Source organism: Ictidomys tridecemlineatus, chromosome 1 (genome assembly GCF_052094955.1).
Source record: "Ictidomys tridecemlineatus isolate mIctTri1 chromosome 1, mIctTri1.hap1, whole genome shotgun sequence".
In the NCBI taxonomy this organism is placed as follows: domain Eukaryota; kingdom Metazoa; phylum Chordata; class Mammalia; order Rodentia; family Sciuridae; genus Ictidomys; species Ictidomys tridecemlineatus.
Genome location: NC_135477.1, coordinates 2,464,625 through 2,481,372, shown reverse-complemented (window position 1 = coordinate 2,481,372; position 16,748 = coordinate 2,464,625). Strand labels below are relative to the sequence as shown.

Below are 16,748 nucleotides of genomic sequence, written 5' to 3'. Positions count from 1 at the left end.
CACTGCGGTTGCAACCTTGGCACTCAGTTTCAGCAATTCCAATCTGATAGATCATTCAAGGTTTCTTCCATTAAGTCTCCTCCGTTCTTTCTGATCAATAATGACCTCTGGCTCCCTGTCCCTGACAGCCTTCAGCATCACACTTCTCATCATTTTATGATGGCCAATTTAGGACAACACTGTGAAACCCTTATGTTTCAGCTCCAAGATCCCCACACAGAAAGCTGTGTAGCCCAGCGGTTAGGAGGAGAAGCTCTACAGACTACAAGCTCTAGTTCCAACTCTGGCTTGCTGTGGGCCTGAAGGACAGCTAATGAACCTCTCCGCACCTCGGTTTTCTCATTTATAGTATGGGAACCATAAAACGTTGTTGTGAAATCCAGATGATCCACATGGTGACTGCTCAATGACTAGCAGTATTTGCCATATCACCACTAAATGTCCCAGAGTCACAGAGAACCCAGTCTGCCATAACAGGAACGCCATTTTCTCCCAGTACCACACCAGCTTTCTCTCAGAACAGGAACCACTGCCCTCCCAGGTGCTCAAGGCCACCCTGAGAGGGGACTCCACCCTTCCCACTGCCTTCCCATCACTGTCAGCAAGACTACAGCAGGCTGCTCTCCCCACCCAGCTGTCTAATGCACCAGGCAGAGAGCCCTCACTCTGACCCCACCCTACATTTCCCACAGGGCAGTGGCAGAAAGCTCTTGAAGTGTCCTATCATCCTGAGACTCCACCACTTGCTTCCCTACTGTCTGGAGTGTGAATACTGCAGTGATGAGCCAGCTGACAGTGACCGTGACACGCAGGGGATGGTGTTAGAGAAGGTACCTGGATGTCCTTGGATCTGGGTACCATCTGCCTTACACCTAAATCCAGGGAACCAGGTTTTCACCACCGTGGACTGGCTCATCTCCACACTTGTTATGTGCAGAAGAACCGAACTCCATGTTGTCTTCACCCACAATAGAGGCTCGCAGCCTGATGTATCCTGGAAATACAATAACTGGCACCTGGAGGTGGGTGCTGCTGACAGAAACATAAGTGGCACTGGTTCCACATCAGGTAGTGAGTGGCTAGTGAGGGAACAGATGCTGCAGGTAGAAAGCTAGTCACTGAACCCAAGGGCTTGTACATATTAAGCACTCCCTTTACCACTCCAGCGCCCCTAGTCACTCATGTGAAGGGGCCTGGGAAGTGAGCCCGGGGCTAGGGAACTACACCCCAAACCCCATACTCAATTTCGATAATCTACAAAAACGTCTGAAAAAAAATGTTGCCTGCATTATCTGAAAAAACAGACCTGGCACTTATCAAGTCTGTAGCTCTCAAAGAAATAACTAAGGAGAAGAGCAAATGTTGGGTATCTTGGCTGCTCTTAGCAAGGGACCACAAAATAAGTGAGGTCAAAAAATAACTGCCCCCTTTGCCAGCAGAGGGAAGACGCAGCTCTGCACGAGGCTCCATCCCTCCGGGATCCTTCGCGACCCGCTACAGAGCCGGGCCCTCCGGCCCTCCCGGGGCTGCGGCCGGCCGCACCCTGCAGTCCGGCACTCTCCCACACAAGCCCGCGCTCTCCCGGCTGAAGCCGCGCAGCACTGGCACGTGGACCTGTCCAGAGTGCGGGAAGCCATCTGATCTAGACACCGAACACCCGGGGTCGAGGGAGGGGTCCCCAGTGCATATTTTAGGGAGCGGGAGCCGGGTCCTGGAGAGCTGGCGGGTCTGCGGCGGCCAGTCTCCACGAGTCCGCGCAGGCGCGGGGGGGGGGTGGAGCGAGGCCGCGGCTTCGCGCGTGGCCACGCCCCCGGACACGCCCCGGTGAGGCGCAGGCCGCAGGGCCAGTCTGCCTTACAGGTGGTGCTCTGCCCGCAGCCGAGGGTGGTGGGGGCCGGCCCAAGGGCAGGCGCCTTTCCATTCCTAACACCCAGGTCCCGGGGCTCACCGCGTCCCCCGGAACCGGCAGCTCCTCCGGCTTCCGCCGTCGCCACTGACCCAGCGCCAGGCTGTCCATGCGGCCTCAGGCCCGAGTCAGCCGGCCTGTCAGGCCCACCCGGAGGCCGGCCCCGGGCTCGCCACGCCCAGGTTCCTTCGCAAGTGTTCGGGGGAGCCTATGAGGAGGCTGGGGGCGTGGCCCGCGGGGAGCGCCGAGTCCCTGCACAGCCTGGGCCGCAGGCCGGGGTAGCGGAGGCCGCAGTCTTCTCGGAGACAGGTGCTCGAGGGGCTTTGCCTGTCTGCCCTAACGCAGCTGTTTCGTAGGGGAGGGGTGGCTTGACCTTCCCGGGTCATAGAATCGGCTGTGGGGCCCCGAAGGCCCCTTGGTTTAGTATCCGCCATACTTGAGCCACGGCCTCGGGATCGGCAGGCGGGCCGCCCGCCTCCTCTCTCCTGTGATTGGCCGTTGGGCCCCGTCGGCAGTTCTTCCTGCTGTTGGTAGACTGATAGATGGCGCAGCGGGCCAATCCGCGTGGGAGATTTCCCGCGGTTTCTGGGAGTTGTGGTCCGGTTGACGCCTCGGCTCCCAGAGTTGGACTCCGGCCTGCGCCCTGGGAGCCACCGAGGTCGTGGCCGGGTGCTGCGCTGGGCGCGGTTGCGGCTTTTGGTGGCACCTTGTGGATAAGTTTGGGAGCGCCCCACACCTCTACAGCCCCGAGGGCGCAGGTGCCGGGCCCCTGGGGCTGTGCACTCGGAAGCCGAGGCCCAGAGGCGGGGCCGCTCCGCTCCGGCGCCCAGGTCCTCCCGCCTGAGGCTCCAGACCCCTGCTGTAACCAGCTGCCCCGACTCCGGCCCGCCGCTTCCTCCCGCTCCGCCGCCGAGCTCGCGGCGGTTCCGCACCGTAGGGCCCAGAGCCAGGGCCCTGTCGATGAATTAAAGCGGGGCATTCCTTCGCCAGCCACTGGCGGGGGACCTGTGATCTGGTTTTGGCCCATGAGAAGTAGGAGGTCAGTCGAGCAGAGTTGGGAAGGACTGTCCTTCCTGAAAGGAGGAGGTGGGTGTGTGGATCTGCCTTCTCTGCTGTTGCCCAGTGTAACTTGCGGAGCTGCTGCAGCCTGGCCGCACCACGGGAGCCGCTGGGGCAACCCCAGTGGAAAGTGGGAAAGCACCCAGGGCCTTGCGAACCACCTGACTGCCCGTCTCCAGATTGGCATGTCTGGGTCACAGTGAGCTTCCCGTTCTGCTCAGTGGAAGGCATCATCTGTCACAAAGCCCTGTTTTGATGAAATGCATGAAACCGTACTCAGGCTACTTGCTACATGATCTTCAGCAAATTAAGGAGCTAACCTAACTCAGTTCTCTCCCTTGTAAGAGATGATGATGATGACTGATAGGGAATGGTGAGGACTTGGGGAGACGTTTACATACAAAGTACCGAGAAGCATGTCTGACACAAGTGCTCTGTTAAACAGTACTGCCACGCTGGCTCACAATCCAGTATCAAAAACCCTTGGGGCCAGATGTGTTTTTAGAATTCAGAAATGTTTGAGTTTTTTAAAGGGGGAGGTATATATGCTGCGTTTTATAAAATCTTTCAACGGGATCTGGGCTAGGGCCCTACAACCAAGCACTTCTACAGCAAAAATGTGTGACTGTTCAAAATATTTATCCTGACTGTGATATATAAAGATTATAGTCTCATCAGTTCACACAGGCTTGCTCCAAACATGGGAGGAGAAAAAAAAACTCATGATTTTCAGAACATTTTCATTTCAGAGTTGATTGAATGCATTGTTGTGGACTTATACTACTTCCTTCTACTTTCAAAACATGTTTTGTCTTGCTCTTTAGGTTGGATGACTTGCCTTGTTATCCAGTTTCAGTATCACCAGCCTTTGTCCTTATGGCTACTTTACAGATGTGTGAAAGAACAAAATTTCAACAAGTTTTAGTTCTTACTAGGAAGTCATGAACTAGGCAGCATCTAGTCTGCAAAATAGAAAGGGGTGCCAATGAGATATACAGAGTGGGTGGGTTTTACAGGTCAACAAAAGTGGAGGAAATCAGGCACCATAAATAGCAGATTGGTTCATTTCAAGATTCCTTATAGGGGTGCAAATGAAATCTTGTTGGATTAATAGGATTTGGCTTTTTCTCCTCCGATCTCTTAGGTCAGATTTTACAATAAACAACTTAGGTTTCTGTGGTAGCATGGAATATTCGAATGAGCCACTCCATTGGAACACCCTTTCTTCTCTAGCAGGTGTTTGAATCATCCTCAGAGCCATTTCCCAGGCAATGAGAGGAAGAAACTCAAGTCTATGAGCCAATAAAGCAGTGGGTATGTTTAGAAGGATGCATCTTAGTCTGGGGATGTAGCCCAATGAGGGAGCACTTGCCTTACTGAACAGGGACCCAATTTGATCCCCAGCACTAAAAAATAAGAAATGCAGTTTAGCTTAGCACACAATTTACCAACATCACTCATTTGGGAGCTCACTGCAAAGGGTATGTATGTTAAACCTCTCTTTGTTGTTTGTTATATATTAATTTAAATTTTCAACGTTTAAATTTTTGAAAATTTAAAAAATAGTACATAGCATTTATAAAATGATGGTTTAAAATGCTCATTATTTAAATGTTAAAGTGAATATATAATCTATTTGAAGAAAATGTAGGAAAAGCTTCATGACATTGGATTCTTGCATATGATGCCAGAACAACAGTGAACAAAAGAAAAAATAGATAAATAGGACTACATCAGAATTTAAAACGTTTGATTAAAAAAAAAATTTAAGGGCTGGAGTCATGGCTTATTGGTATTATTGGTAGAGCGCTTACCTGGCATGTGTGAGGCCCTGGGTTCAATCCTCAGCACCACATATAAATAAATAAAACAAAAGATTCATTGACAACTAAAAAAAAATAAATAATTTAAAAATGTTTGTATATCAAATGGTATTTGGTGAAAAGGTAACCCATGAAATGAAGAAAATATTTGTAAATTATGTATCTCATGATGGGTTAATGTGCAGAACTTAAAGAATACCTACAAATTACCAGTAACAAAAAATAAAGACTTAGAATAGCTTTTCCCCAAAGAAGATATATAAATGGCCAGTAAGCACTGAAAAGATGATCAACATCATCAGTTATTAGGGAAATGCATATCAAAACCATCTTGACATACCACTTCATGTCCATTAGGATGGCTAGGGAAATGCATATCAAAACCATCTTGACATACCACTTCATGTCCATTAGGATGGCTATCAAAAGAAAATGAAAATAACAAAGTATTGGATCAGATATGAATAGGAATGCTTGTGTGTTGAAAGGAATATGAAGTGCTACAGCTGCTACTGAAATTGTTTCCTCAAATATAAAATCACCATATAAGCCATATGTATATACAGAAATCACTGAAAGCACAGGAACGCCCATGTCCATCACAGAATTTGCCACCTTATCCAAAAGATGGAAGCAACCCTAGCTCCACTGGTGGATGAGTGAGGGCACAAGGTGCAGTACGTGCAGTGATGTAATGCCATTCTGCCTTTCCCCCTTTTGTCACATCGTCTCAGATGTGGAACTCCTATACAAACTTTAAAATATATAGGATTTGAATGTAATCAGCTAATAATCATACTATTGCTTAAGTTAGTGTATAATAATATATGGGCTACGATGCACCAATAAAATGGAAAAAATAGTATATAGTTTCTAGATTATGATTTCCAACCTATTTTAATGTCTGTTTCACTGAAATATTGGCAGAATTGTAAAATTGGGACTCAGTGGGTTTAAAAGGAAAGAAATGCTGGCATGTGGATGGACATTGACGACTAAGTGAAGTAAGCTATCCATAAAAAGATCTTTGAGTCCGATTGCATTGGGCACTGTGGGCAAACAGTAGAAGGGTGAGTGCCAGGGCTATGGCCAGGGGAATGGAGACAGGCGTTTAGTAGGGAGTTTCAGTTTGGTGAGAGAAGTGGTCCTAGAAATGGGTGGTGGTGTGGTGGCCCATCATTGTGAATGTACTCAACACTACTGACCACCCACTTAAAAATGATTAAAATGGCAAATTTGGTGTGATACATATTTACCACAATGAAAATTCATTAACTATTAAAATAGAAGTAACTTTTCCATGCATCATTAACTCCTTTTGCACCCACCTTCATGGGAAGTGTCTCAGGAAGGAGGTAGCTGAAGCCCTAGTCCTTCTTTTCTCTATTTCCAATCCTGAGTATGCTGCTTTAACTGCCAGATCACTGTCCCCTTTTTGCTTTATGAAAGTGAGTTGCTCTCTGCTCTCTGCGAGGTCCCTCTGGAGTAGCCAGCACTCTCTTTGGTAAGCCCTCAATTGCATCTCTGCTGTGGACAGCATTGGTTCTTCATTCTGGACACATGCCTTTGTATTTGAAGTGGCCTGTGCACAGCAACCCACAATTAAGGGCTTCCGCCTTCCGAAGGGTGGGTCTCCACCTCCCTCCTCCCTGGCCACACTTACTCCTGAAGTTGGTGGACACTTCCAGTAACCATTTTCACGCAGCTGTTGCAAAGACATTACTTCTGTTTTTCCCCCTTTCAAACTCCCAAGGACTTCCTTTAGGAACTTCTACCTCTGCTCATCCTGTTGGGAAGTAGAAGACAGCATATGGAGAATCTATAGAGCAGATCCTGGCTTACAGTAGGTGTGCTGTAGAGTTCCTTCCTATTCTCTTCCTCCTCCTTTCTGGGCACTAGTATAAGGTGTTGTTTTTTTTTTTTTTTTTTTTTTTTTGAGTGTACTGTTTCTTTAGCTATGATATAATACTGGTTGTCATTTTTGTCTGGGATGCTCCCCTATGCTACACCTGGTCTGCTTCCTGTTTTTCATTTTTCAACTGAAGTGTCCCTGCCCAACAGGAGCTTTGTCCATCCGACCACCTAATCTAAAGCAGCCACTGGTGTTCCTCTTGCAAGTGCCTACTCCCAGTCTCCAGCAGTCCCTGCTGTGCAGTAATATTCTTTTGACTGATTGAGTTTTTGTATCCTCCACATACCAGAATGCTTGTTCACTGTGCAGGGCCAGGCATATGGTAGGCACTCAGGAAATAGTTGTCTAAACTAGAGACTTTGCTGGTCAATTTGGCTTCTTTGATCTCAGGGAATCCTCCAATGACACTGCAGATCTATCTTCATGTTCAGATAAACAAGACTGAGTCACAGAGATAATTGCCCATTAGTTTAGGACTGCAAAGTGATCCAAAAGCCTGCCTGAATGCAGACCACACGGTCTCCTTTCCTACCTTCCTGCTGTTCTATGGCTTCTAGTTCCTGTGGGATAACTTCTTACTAAGCGGCAAGGTGGCTTAGGTGAAAATAAAAGCAGCTACAGCTCCCTTCGTTACCCAGGGGCAGAAGTTCCAGGTGCTCTCCTGGGGAATGCAGGTCAGAGAGTGGCTTTCTCCGGTGTATCTCTTGTGGATGTGTGCCTTTGGGTGTGAAGTGGCTTGCACATAGAAACCTGCAATTAAGGACTTTTGCCTTCCTAAGGGTCTGCAGGTCAGGGCCTCCCTCCATCTTCCCTGGCCTTCACCTTCCTGGAGCAGGCATGTACCTTCAAGAACCAGGAGCCCTTGGCAAATCAGGCTTCTCCTCCTTCTGTGTTCACTTCAAGTCATCCCTGCCCTCTCCTCCCACCCTCCATTCTTGTTGCTCAACATCCAGACAATGTTCATCTCTCCCCCAGGCCTTTTCCGTGGAAGAGCCATGGAGGCTCCAGGTTTGTTCCTCTCACTGCTCCTAGCACTGGATGCTCCACAGAATCTGCTGGCTTTCATGGTGCCCCCTGCTTGCTCATCTGCCTTGCTGGTGAGCCGAGTGAGCTGAATGTTTAGCCCTGTGTCCTGTGCCAAGCACAGGGGCCCAGTGTGGGTGCTCAGCACAAGGCTGGTGAGTGAGTGGCCTGTGGTGTTGGGAGGGCCTCCAGGAGAGGATACCTCTGCCCTCCTGCCCCCCCTGTGACTGTTAGTAGTTAAGGAGGCCCTGTTGGAGCAAACATGGATGGGATGTTAAATGGAAAAACAGCATAATGAGAATGTGAAAGCCATGCACAGACCACTTCTCATCTTTATAATTGTTTTTTATGTTTGCAAGTCAGTATTGCCAAAGAATGGCTGGTTGGCTTGTCTCCAGGGGTCCTAAGCTTTGCTGCCTCTTGTCTCTCACCTTCTGTGGGGGCTTTAGCACTGTTCTCTCACTATGGACAGTCTGGTTTTTCTATCCCAAGAGGATTAGATCAGAAGGATGTTCTCCTTAGGTCAGCCACATGCTTGTGTTAGTGAAGGTCAAGGGTTTGTCCAATGTCATTTTAGCTTAGGCTGTATTTTTTTTTTAATGACAAGACTCAGTACAGATTGTTCTACATGCAAGCCTTATAATAATCTAGCATGCTTTATTGAGGAAAAAAATAATAATAAAATAACAACCCACTGTTTTTCGACTCCGTAAATACCTTTGTGGAATAAATTTTTTTTTTTTTTTAAAGAGAGAGTGAGAGAGGGGGACAGAGAGAGAGAGAGAGAGAGAGAGAGAATTTTAACATTTATTTTTTCTTAGTTCTTGGCGGACACAACATCTTTGTTGGTATGTGGTGCTGCTGAGGATCGAACCCGGGCCGCACGCATGCTAGGCGAGCGCGCTACCGCTTGAGCCACATCCCCAGCCCCCATGGAATAAAATTTTTAAGTGTACTCTGTAAGGATGACCCAAAACAGGAATTTAATATTGAAAGACTTTGTGACTCATGCAAATTAGAGATTTATGTGATACCATATAATGTATGTGCCTACATCCAATCCGTAAAGTAACTGTAAACACTTGCTACGTATAGTAGGCAAGGATTTTACAATCTCTCATTTTGCATTTTCTTCATAGGTTCTGTAGATAAATAAAAACATTAATACTCTGAAAATATGCCTTCCAAAATCAATAGCTTCACATTCGAATGAAACTCATTAATTGTATCTCATTTTAATCTATTTCTGCTTCTAATAGCCTGATAATGTTTGCTAAATGCCACACAGCAGTGTACTTTCTGTTAGACTTTGTTTTAACAATAGATTGAAACTTTAGCATGATGTTTTATATTTCATCCTAAATTTCTTTATTTTCAAGTGTCTGAAGTCACATTGGTTATGTTTGGTAATCCATTTTTGGTATGCATTTTCATATAAATTAGAGGGTGTTTTTCCCTTTCAGCTTTCATAACATAGTAAGGAGGAAAAAACCCAGCATGTGGAAATATGACTGATGCTGCATTAGTGTGTGGGTTGGAAATAATAAGGATTATAAATGACTCACTAGGTATAGAAAATAAGAGGAGAAGACTTATTGGGGAGAAGTAAAAAGCTTGCTCTCTTTATGCACAGCTGAAAGAAGGCACCATGAAAGATATATTACTATTCACCTTCTTTTTATTTCTAAGGGAGTTTTTATTAACCCCTTTTTATCAATCAAAATAAATTGATTGCCAGTGAATGCAATATTTCCTGACTATTTGAAATTATAAAACAAAAGCAAAGACAGGCAAACTCACATACCACATTCTCCAGTAAGTAAGAGATCAGCCCCTTCCAAAGGGATTGCTAAATAGTGCTGAAGATGTTTATCGCCATCTTTTAAAATGGAACATTTTACTTAGGGAAAGATTAGGACTTGGGATTCATTTGGAATTCATGCAGCTCTCTGAGTGACCAAGTATTCATTCCAGAGCATTGTTATTTAATATTTATACCTGTCATAAAAGGACATGTTTCTGTAGGGTAAATACAGTTATGGCCAATAAGAACTCAGCTCTGGGTAAGGAATGATATAATAACCTGATTCAAGAGGAGAGAGAACTCTGTGGCCAGGAATACATCTGTGAATCTCCCCCCAAGAGGGAGTCTGGTCTCCTCTAGTGTCACTATGATGCGATGATATAGTGTGTATGGGAATTAGAAAATAAAGATCTCCACCACATTCATGACAACCTCACTTTGCTGTCCAGCAGTCTCAGAGAAGGCTGAAGAGTTTGCGACAATAGGAATAAAATAGTGGTTAAGAAAATGGGGCTCCCAGTCAGAGGGCTGGGCTGGTTGGCAGGCCACTGAAAACCCCCGAGGCTGCAGGCAGCCCTTTGCCTCCTACCAGCAGCCCCCAGGATTGCCACCTGCTCACAGCCAGACTTCTGATGGGCTCTGGCTGGCAGAGTTGTCACTGTCCTGTCTCTGCAGATTCAACCAGAGAAGGCTGGGCATGGCTCTATCTTTTAGCTCCATGGAGAAAAGGGACACCTGTTTTGGGGTCCAACCCATCTGCCTCATCCCAGGAAGATGACTGACTCCCCATTATTGTTTCCTCTTATTCATTTCTCAGTCATTGCAACTGGTGTGAACTGAAAAACAAAAACAAAAAAACAATATTGTAGCTGGAAAGTCCAAAGGTAATGTTGCCACCAAAATATGTGAATAGTTCTTCTGATGAAAATAAGCCCTGTTTCACCAAATTAGTGACTTCGTCAGGAGAATAGTAATACCAACCATATAAATGGTTTACACGTTTAGACAGATTCTAGGGTCGTGGGGCCTGTGTGGCCGGTGACATTCAGTGGCTTGCTTTTCCTTTCTTTTTTGTTTTGCCTTAGAAGAAGAAACAGAGCCAGCCATGGTTTCACAGAAAATGCATCCCCGCCATTTAAATCCCAAGTAGGGATGTGTTTGAAGCCCCTTCTGTTGGGGAGTCCCTCGAGTTGAAGCAAGTCCAGAGGTGTTCACATCTTCCAGGGGCGTTTCCTTGTTTCCCACCTCTCTGATCTGCCCCAGCTGTAGTTAGATGAGCTGCTCACACTGCCAGGGCACTCCAGGGCTGGATGGGGAGGGTGCTGAAACCACCCAGTCCTGTGGCTCCCGCCTGCGGGGCTCCATGTGTCCGTTCACGGTGGGACAACACTCACACAGCCCCAGCTGGACAACTCTGGAAAAGATGAGAAATAAATTCAGATGATAAGTAATAATAATCGGTGATCCTTTTCCTGCCCCCAGAGGAAAACCTCTTATATATCAGATAATGGGGCAAACGTTGGAAGAAGTTGGGCAGGTGGGACTGTAGTGGTCATTGATTTCACTACATTTCAGTGGATTGGGTTTCCAGGCTGTGCTGGCCTCTGCCACGTGTCAGCACCAGCTACTTACCCTACCCTCTGGTCAGAGAGGAGCTGTCTCTAAGGGGTGTGTTTTCCTGACCTCTACCCAGAATCCCGTCCGCAGGGAGGAGGGGCAAATGTGCCTGGTGTCTGCTGGACACTCCAGAGGTACTCTGGGAGGGGGCATCTTCATACCAAAGCTGTGCATAAAAGAGGACCTGGGTGAGTGGGAAAGAGGGGCCTGTGTACCCAGGGAAAGAAACGTGGGTGGGACCCTGTGTCTGGAAGGGCCAAGGAGTGTTGGAGCCACGCAGCCTGAGTGTATCTGGCTAAACTTCTTAGATCCCTAAGGGGTTATTTCTGATTTTACAAGTGGTCTTATTTGTGACCTAAAGCAAGTTCATCTGTGTCCTTACTTTCCTGTCCTTACCTTCTTAGATAGGAAATAATTAAAAACAAGAGGAGAAAATTGACTACCAATGGAGTTGGAGAACAAACACGCACGCACGCACACAGCACTTTATTTGTGAAACATTTTGACTCAAAAGAGGACACAGCTGCATATAAACACATGAGGAGGCTCTGCACGCTTGGTGCTGTGAACTGTAGTGGAATGAATGTGTGTCTGGATGATCACGGCGGTGGCCCTGGGGAAGTCAGGATGCATGTGGGAATGGTCGCTGCACAGCCCTGTGCCGAGTTCCCCATCCTGTCTACCCCATGCTAGCATGCTTTTGCAGGCAGGGTCCAGACTAGTGACATTTACAGGATCTCAAATACACAGCTGGTTGGAACAAAAAGGGGTGTGGAAAGTGTTAAAAGTTTGGGGGTTAGGGGAAAAAGCAGGTGCTCTGGGTGGCTCAGCAGAGCCTCCAAAGAGACAGCAGACCAAAGTCAGTGTGTTAATTCTCAACAGTGGTCTCTCTGGGGTGAATAAAGAAACCGCTCAACAAAGGCAGCTCCTTCTCCAACCTGGAGAGGCAGCGATGCCACCTGCAGCCTGGAAGCTGCTCTACAACCTACAACAGTGACCAGCTCCGGGGCTGGTCCTTGATGGGGAGAGGTGATGAGAATTTACATAGGGAAGAGAAAATGGGTGGTCAACTACCAAGATGAAATTTTTTTTCCCTAGATAAATTGTAAACAATTAAAAACATGTTTAAAATTATTTTTACTGAAGAATTTTTGGAGACTGCAGTGACTGGGTTAAGATTTATGAACAACATTTCTCACGAATGTATTCCTTCTAGAGAGTGCCTTATGGGACTCTATGGGACATGATCACAGTTTTTTTTTGTTGTTGTTGTTGTTGTTTGTTTTTTTCTTGTATAGCAGTCCCACAATGTTGAAACCAAAGCTGGAACTAGATTAGGTTAGTGGGCACATGCTGATGCAGCTAGTCTGATCTTCTTAGGGGGAAACCAGATTACTGTGAAACCATCAGATAGCACATACTTCTGAAAAGAAATGGAATGTATTTTTATTGGCAGAGTCAAGATGAAGTATGTCTTGAAATCTGTTTTACAAATAAACTTGCACATAAATTGTCCATTCACTGCTTGGAAATCTTTTTTCACGTTTGAGGAGCTGTCAGAGGTCCCTAATAAACAGTGAGTCTTATTTAGTTTACTGGATATGTAATTCTTCTTTTCTTTGAAAATAATTATTTTTCAAGCAAGTGCAGCAAGAATACAACCAATAAAAATCTAGCTATGACAGAATAAACAACCTTTATAGCAAGCATATGCATCAGGTTCTCCCAATAAAAACAGTTTCTGGTAAGGAAGAGAGTACAGGAAATTGGCTGACTTGTAAGGGTTAAGAGAGAAGGCATGGCGGCCCACCCCACCTCCACACCTTAGGTTGGTCCTTGGTTATCAGAATGACAGGAGAAGGAACCCTATTGCCAGGTGGCCCTTGGGCCAAGGGTAAGGAAGGAGCTGATTGCTTGATTTGACCCAGTGTCCAGTCATCTCAGAATGGTTTAGTGAGACATACTTCCCAAGTCCCATCCTGTGGAGGGTGCTGTGCCGGGAGAGCCATTCCTTGAGGCCAGAGAAGCTGAGGGGTAAAATTCCCTGTAGGACTCTGGTGACAAGGGGAAGGTGAGGGAACCATCCATGTCTGGGTTCCCCCATTGTGGGTCCAGGCTAGTTGTCTGGGGCAGGGGACTGGTGTCGGTCATGCCAGGTAAGTAGTAGGGCTGTGACCTGGGACAGTGGCCAACTTAGGAGAATCCCATCCAGGGATTCCGCTCTAGACTGGGTCAGCCTGATCTAGGCAGGTCAAGGGCTTTGTGGGGAGGCACATTTGCTTTGGCCTTTCCCAGTCCTGTGCCCAGGCCATGGCCACTGCATCTTCAGCGCCTATATGACCCAAGCCCAAGCTGGCAGCATGGGGGATCAGTCTCCTGCTGGGCCAGGTGGGCTGAGGCTCCCCCAGGGAGCTCTGTGTGAACAGGTTCTCAGCAGACGTGCTGGGGCTCATTTATGCTTTTATAGTAGCTCAGAAGATGTTATCGCAGCTTGAGAACTGAAATTAAAATATGTATCCTTCAGGTGCAAATCTGCGGTACTTACAGCTTTGCTCGTTCTCTGCAGGGGGGCTCCATTAATCTTGTACTAGTGAAATTCCTAAGGAAATTAATTCCCTCTAGTTGGGGTTATTCTCCACTGGTCTTCAGGGGCGGAGTAATTGGAATTTTAGAGTCTTACAAGAAGGGAACTGTTGGCCATTTGACTTGAATGACAACATGTTTTAATGTCCTGCTTTTTGGTCTTTCCTCCAGCACCCCTTTGTGTTTCTCAGTGTCTCTCAGTGGGGCTTAGAGACCCCCACCAGGAGGGAGTTGGGTCCCAAGCCTCATTTAAGATAAGTATTCCTCCATGACAGGTTGTTTGTGCCTCTGCAGTACCAGGCCCTGTACCCACTGAGTAACACACAGCCACAGGAACTAATGACTCATCAGAAATTCATGGTTTAATATTACCTTGTCTGTTCAGGAACAGTAAATATTAGTTGTTGTTATCCTTCAAAATAATCACACTGCACATACACCTTCAAAACAGACAATTCACAGACACTAGATGGTGCCTCTTTGCTGCCCCAAAGTTCAGGACATCCCTTTCTGGCCTTCCCCCCTGGAGCTTGGGCCCTCCTAGGCCAGGACTTCAGCCCCTAGGCCCAGAGCCTCAGGTTCTGGTTCTTATGCTCCTGCTCCTGAAGGGCCACATGGCACCTGTGGGCAGCTTACTTCTCCTGAATGTGGCCCTGAGGAGGGTGCTGTGCAGGGAGAGCCATTCCTCACCAGGCAGGGCTGTCCCAAGAGGGCCCCCCTCCCCCATGGAGTGGACAGACACCACTGAATAATGCTTATACATGGGGTCAGCAGAATGTCATTGTCCAGGACGAACACACAGGGATATGGACCCAAATTAGCCCACTCTTTTGCTGTTTTTGAGCTTTTGGGGCATAACAGGGCATAAAGGAAAGCCAAGACCACCGTGTTCTAAAACAGCTCAAAATCACTGAGCATGGAAACGGCCAGCATTTCCTCTGGCCCTAGCGTACTCCAAGGGGGATGACCAGACTCTCTAGAGTGGCGGTGGGCAAGAGGTGCTTCTGGCAGTGCCTGGGTGAGTCCTGGGCCTGCCCTCCCTGTGGGGTGTCTGGGTGAGTTCCTTAGGTATAAGCTGGGGGTTAGGCGCTGATGGTCTTCACATCAGCTTGAGGGACCCTGAGTGGAGAACATGGACACTGGGCAAGCGCTCTGAAAGGCCAGCAAGCACTGCCTATTATCTACACACATCCATACCTTGGGTGTGCCCCCGCCCCCCCCCCCACCATGCAGCTTGGCTCTGTGTGGAGTCCAGCAGCAAAGAGTCAGTGCATTCTAAAGCCAAGAGGTAGTCTGCAGCCCCCAAGCCACTTGATAGCAACAGTGGTAACTGCAAGAAGGGCAGGGTTGGGGCATCATCCAGGAGTCTTCATTTTTCTTCCAGTAGGGATCCTCACTCTCCCGCTCTTGGTGCCATGTCCTGAGCAGCTTTCCTCCATCACTCCCTTCCCACACCTCAGCCCACAGTCTACATGGACTGAACCTCTGAAACACTGAGCTAAAGTAAACTTTTCCTTCTCTACCTTGTCCTCATCAGGTCTTTTGGTCACAGTGATGCCAAGCTGACCAACACGTTGAGGAAAAAGGCATTGGTCTATGGTTTCTTGCATTACTGTGAACTCCTTCAGACTGCACAGGAAGCCTCCATTCTTCATGTAGCAGCCTGCTGTTTCTCCTTGGAGCTCTACCTGGATGTCCTGGTTATAATTCTGGAGAGAGTGTCTCGTTTCACCTCCTCTAGGCCAAGACCTGAGCAAGGCAGCACATGCCCAGCTAGACAAAACTGGTGCTTTTATTTTTTATTTTTTAAAAAATAGTATTTATTTTTTAGTTATAGGTGGACACGATGTCTTTATTTTACTTGATGTGGTGCTGAGGATCGAACCCAGTGTCTCACGCATGCTAGGCGTGCGCTCTACCTCTGAGCCACAACCCCAGCCCCAAAACTGGTGCTTTTAAAGTGCAATTTAAAATTTGAATAAAGTTACACACAAATTGAAAAAAAAAAGTAGGGAGCCTTCTTCACAGCTGGTGTATGCTACTTTTAGCAAATTCTATTTAAAGGAAAAATCAGGATTTATAAAATAGTCATGTCAAAGAGATGATTATTCCTTTTTAAGAAAAAAATTATAACATACTTCATTCATTATAACATACTTCCTTCCTTCATTAAAATTTCACTAAATTTCAAAGCAATCCATGTTCTTTGAACACATGTAAATGACACAAAGAAGTGGACAATTTCTGTAGCAATCTCTGAGGCAATCTCTCCTAATGCTTGGGGGGCATTCTTCTAGAGACCTTTTCTATGCCACATTCAGTTATATAATTATATTTTATTTACATACAATTCAATGCTTAAAAATGGTAACCAGAGTAACCAGAGTAAGATCCTGTTTTTTTTAAGTGTTTTTAGTTATATATGGACACGTCTTTATTTTATTTATTTTTATGTGGTACTGAGAATCAAATCCAGTGATTTGTTTATTTTATGTGATTCTCAGTACCACATAAAATAAATAAAATAAAGACATGTCCATATATAACTAAACCCAACCCCAGCTTCTCAGAGTAGGATCCTGTTTTTACAACGTGATTTCCCTCTTCCTATTGCATTTTTCCTCACGGTAGTATCTAAGCTTTTAGTTACATTTTTTTTTGTTTTCTATAAACTAAGGTTTTTATTTTAAAATAATTATAGATTCATATGCAGTTGTTGAAAAATAATACAAAGACATTTTGTGTATACTTTCCCCATTCTAACATTTATAAAATTGTAATACAGTATCACAATCAGGATATTGATATTAGCATACAATCTGCCTTTTCCAGATTTCCCTAGTTTTATTTGTACTCCTGTGTATTTATTTCTATACACTCTTGCCAAGAAACAAAACAGATCCTCATTGGCTCTCTTGTTGCATTTTGAATAACATAACTGATGTTTTCAGTAACCTCTATTTCTCAAGGTGAGGCACACATGTAAACAGGGCTCCTAAGGCTACTTTTAATCACTAGAAC

General features: G+C 46.3%; 1 protein-coding gene across 2 annotated transcripts in view; it reads right to left on the bottom strand.

Moving 5' to 3' along the window:
• Positions 1-2,751, bottom strand: part of C1H10orf143 (chromosome 1 C10orf143 homolog) — a 36,257-nt gene extending 33,506 nt beyond the window's left edge. The window contains exons 1-2 of one of the 2 annotated variants that reach the window (XM_078024114.1): positions 1,949-2,751; positions 835-1,029 (exon numbers count right to left, since the gene is read on the bottom strand). In XM_078024114.1, the coding sequence (XP_077880240.1) occupies positions 835-861 (27 nt within the window). In that variant the 5' untranslated portion in view covers positions 862-1,029; positions 1,949-2,751. The remainder of the gene's footprint in view (positions 1-834; positions 1,030-1,948) is intronic. The other variant, XM_040273534.2, reaches the window with a different exon arrangement.
• Between the last annotated feature and the right edge of the window lie 13,997 nt (positions 2,752-16,748).